Genomic DNA, 4,280 nt, shown 5'->3' with positions numbered 1-4,280 from the left:
GTCGCGCACATCACACACTTCGTTCTTTCTCAAAACTCTTTTCTCAGTTTTTAGAAAACATTTTCTTTTAGAAAATCTTTTAATCCCTCGATTTGAGTTCAGACACCCCCGAAGGTGTGTCCGAATCCCTCAAACCAGGGCTCTGATACCAATTTGTAACGACCCAATTTTTTTCACGTCCAAAAATTTTGTTTATAAAACATAACTTAAAAAACATTAATAATTAAAACATTGTTTAATTCAACCATTTCACATCGAAAACCAAATTGAAATCCACAACATTTAAACAACCAAAATATCAGAGTATCAATCCCAGAATAAACTCATAACTGCGGAAACAAGAGTGTGTGTGATATGCCGCTACCGCGCCGGCTCCTTCTCCCTAGCTGAAGAGGTACCTGAAACAACAACTGAAAAACGTAAGCACAAAGCTTAGTGAGTTCCCACATCGTACCACATACCATACCAACACATATCGTACATACTGCCAGGCTATTCTGGGGTGCATGACTACCCGGTACGGCCATTATGGGGTGCCGACTACCCGTGCGGCCATTCTGGGGTGCCATCTACCCGTGTGAAGCTATTCTGGGGTGCCGACTACCCGTCGGTCCTGACAACCGATCCTCGGAGACTATTTCACCCCCTACTGCTACTTACACATATATCATAACATAACAAATTATCAGACATATCTGGGGTGTCTGAACTACCCTTCGGTCCTAACAACCGAACTCTACTCCTATCACATATAACACATCATGCTAGCATATAACATATAGTATAGCAGCAAACCTAGATGATATCACAAAGACATTCATCTAACGTACAACTCCTATTGGTGGGCCGACATTGTGGCCGTAGACCCACCGCTACTGGAAGGTAACTCACCTCAAAGTAGCTGCTGATCTGATCGGGAACTGACTGTCTACTGCTGCTGCTGCTGCTCCGGACGTCCTCCGACTATAATTCCCACAAAACGATCAGTCAAACTCTGCTAGATGTACTTAGGGTAAAATGACCCTTTTACCCTTGACAAATTCGAAATCCAAGTCAAAGTCAACTTCCAGTTGACTGGACTCGCCGAGTCCGCGAGCAACTCGCCGAGTCCTTCCCTTACTAATCTGGTCCTATTCTCCAAGTCCCTTTCCCCACTCACTAAGTCACCCTTGACTCACCACTTGGGACTATGGGGCCGACTCGAGTCCCGACTCGCCGAGTCTGCGAGCAACTCGCCGAGTTCCTCGAGCGGATCCCCTACTCGATTCCAATCCACACCAGAACACCCCATACGAGGGTTTGGGGTTTTGGGACTACGATACACGGTCAATTCCGCGTGCAGGTACGAAGGGTTGGACCTTCAACGCTAAAACCCCTCTTGCTCTGTGAAAGTTCATATGACTCGCCGAGTTTGAAGAACAACTCGGCGAGCTCCAGGCAATCTTCATAGGACTCGCCGAGTTTGTTCATCCAACTCGTTGAGTCTAGGACCATCTTCATAGAACTCGCCGAGTTCCACTTTGGGACTCGCCGAGTCCCTCGACCCATTTCCCGAGTAGGCCAGATCTGAGACATGCAACGCTTCAAAACCACAGATCTATGGTCCTAGGGCACGTTTACCACATAAAGTTGCAAACTTTACGTGCATGAATGGCCCTATGAGCTCAAACATGCAATTCCAAGCTCTTAAGAGGTTCTACACTCAATAGGGACCTCAATCACCGCAACCACAGAGACTTTAAGCTACAAGGATGTCCTAAAGGTCCAAATCCGAAGTCCTTGCGGAACATTAACCATAAACACATAGAGATTAGGTTCTTAGGGCTTAAAACCACTTTTTAGGGACAAAAGGGGGATTCAATGAACTAAAGGTCAAGGTAAGAACTTTACTACCTGAATAGAAGCCCTTCATAGAGTAGATTCCGGATCTTCTTCCCTTCTTGCACTCTTCAACCTTCTCCTTCTTCTCCCAAGCTCCAAACCACCTTCACAATGCTAAAAATCACCCACAAGGACACAAAGGGGGCTAGGGTTTCGTTCTACAGATCTCTGGGAGTGCTAGGGGAAATGGAGGCGGGGTTAGATCGTTTAAATAGGGTGCAAACACCCGGGTTAGGGTTTAAGTCGAGACAGGGTCTACTCGCCGAGTCCCACGAGCCTACTCGCCGAGTAGACAGAGTAGATCCCGCGTCTAGTCTCGCTTCTACTCGGCGAGTTAGTCCTTCAACTCGCCGAGTCCAAGGTTAAAATGCAATATATAAGGAGGGTTAATAACCAAGAATACATACCAGGAACCAGGTGCTACACCCTGACTTGTGACCATCCGTGAGTGAGTCTATGCTTGCTCACAATCTCTCTCATTCATCTCTCTCTCTCTCTCTCTCTCTCTCTCTCTCTCTCTATATATATATATATATATATATATATATATATATATATATATATATATATATATATATATATATATATATATCCTTCACCCCATTACTAGCAACATACTAGTGAAACATAAGTTGATATTGACTCATATGATCATCTTTTTATGTGTAAAAATCCTCCACCTATTCCTTTTAGCTTTATAGTCATGATCAAATCACCTAGCTTCAATGCCCAACATTGTTATAAGTATTTTTAATATTTTCAAGTGGTTAATTATTATTATTATTATTATTATTATTTTATGATGAGTTGTTAAATGTTAACAAAACAACTATAAATTTGTATATTATTTCCTGTAAATTTATTCAAGGGTTTTCTAATAAGAAACGTGCTGTTATAGTTAAAAGTGAATGGTAAAATGCTTGGATGTCAATTTTATCAAAATTTATAATTTTTGTTTTGAAGTTGATTATGATTATATTTTAAACAAATATACAAAAAATTTCAGGAAAAAAAGGGCCACTCATGAGTAGTTAGTTATTGTGTGGATGAAAGGTGGTTGGGCAGCCAAGGCGACTACTAATCAAAACCTAAATCCAGATTTGATCAATCAATCACCTCCTAAAACATGACACCCAATTCTGATCAATTCACTCCATCAATGTCGAATCAACTAAGAGCTGTAACCCTAACCCATGTCCGTTACCGAAGAGGAGATCAATTAGGCCATTTCTTAGCATGGATTTCATTAGTTCCCGTCTTCATTAGCCTCGGTGGTTTCATCTCCCATTTCATGTTTCGTCGTGAGCTCCAAGGTATGTTCTTCGCTATAGGCTTATTAATTGCCCAATTCATCAGCGATTCGATCAAACTAGTCGTCAAACAAGCCCGACCTGAAACCTGCGTCCTGCTCGAAATGTGCGATTCACATGGCTGGCCATCCAGCCATTCTAATTACATGTTCTTCTTCGCCACCTATTTCACTCTATTGACTTATTACAAACTGGAGATTTTGTTTAGAAAGCAAATGTGGATCGTGGGTTTTGTCGTTTGGCCATTGGCAGTGCTTACGATGTATTCTAGGGTATATTTGGGGTACCATACCGTCGGTCAGGTGTTTGCCGGTGCTTCTCTTGGGCTTTTTCTTGGTGGGGTGTGGTTTTGGGTGGTTTATTGTAAGATTAGACGGTGTTTTCCGGCGATTGAAGAAAGTTCGATTGGGAGGTTGCTTTATCTCAAAGATACTTCACATATTCCCAATATTTTGGAGTTTGAGTATGAAAATGCAAGAGGTGCAAGAAGGCATCCATCGTACAAACGCTCAGACTGATGACTGATCTAATAGTAGTTCACAGGTATGCTTTTGTTTCTACCTTTCTCTCCAAAGTTATTTTGGGGGAATTTTTGAAGAGAAATTTGGCCTAAACTTTAACTCCTTTTTCTTTAAATCTTGAGGATACAATGTAATATTTTTGGTACTTCAATTGCATATTTGATCTTATGTTTTTCTTTTGATTGATGTTTATAACAAATCATCTACAAAAGTATACAGCCATAATTCTTGTTGATTGGTTTTTAACCTTTTTGTTGACACAAGTCATAAAATATGAATTATACTAACATTTACAAGCATCTACAGTATGTTGACTACAAATTATGAAAATTCTTACTTATTGCTAACAAGATTATTTCCATTCTGTGTTGTTGAAAGAATATCTTGGAAATTTGACTAATGCTTCATTTATAAACTCTATACAAACTTAGAGCTTCTCCAACCACAAACACCAAAATGGTGTGAGTTCCAATCAACCTCTAGAATAGTGAGTTCCAATCAACCAAAATGGTCAAAACATTGCAATTTTTTTATTGAATGGCGGAAGTAGTTTCAAAATAACAAATAA

The 4,280-nt window shown here is 40.7% G+C and overlaps 1 protein-coding gene across 1 annotated transcript; it reads left to right on the top strand.

Annotated features, from left to right (window-relative positions):
* The first annotated feature begins 2,913 nt into the window (after nucleotides 1–2,913).
* On the top strand, nucleotides 2,914–3,890 carry LOC111915203 (lipid phosphate phosphatase gamma). The gene has a single exon (XM_023910874.3). It carries the CDS (start codon nucleotides 3,008–3,010, stop codon nucleotides 3,707–3,709), a length of 702 nt encoding a protein of 233 aa, XP_023766642.1. The 5' UTR covers nucleotides 2,914–3,007; the 3' UTR covers nucleotides 3,710–3,890.
* The last annotated feature ends 390 nt before the right edge of the window (nucleotides 3,891–4,280 follow it).

This window comes from Lactuca sativa, chromosome 1 (assembly GCF_002870075.4).
Source record: "Lactuca sativa cultivar Salinas chromosome 1, Lsat_Salinas_v11, whole genome shotgun sequence".
Lineage (NCBI taxonomy): Eukaryota > Viridiplantae > Streptophyta > Magnoliopsida > Asterales > Asteraceae > Lactuca > Lactuca sativa.
The sequence above is the reverse complement of the archived record's forward strand: the minus strand, read 5'-3'. Positions and strand labels throughout refer to the sequence as shown.

Coding starts and splice junctions, on each gene's coding strand:
- LOC111915203 (XM_023910874.3), top strand. CDS start 3,008: ATGACACCCAATTCTGATCAATTCACTCCATCAATGTCGAATCAACTA.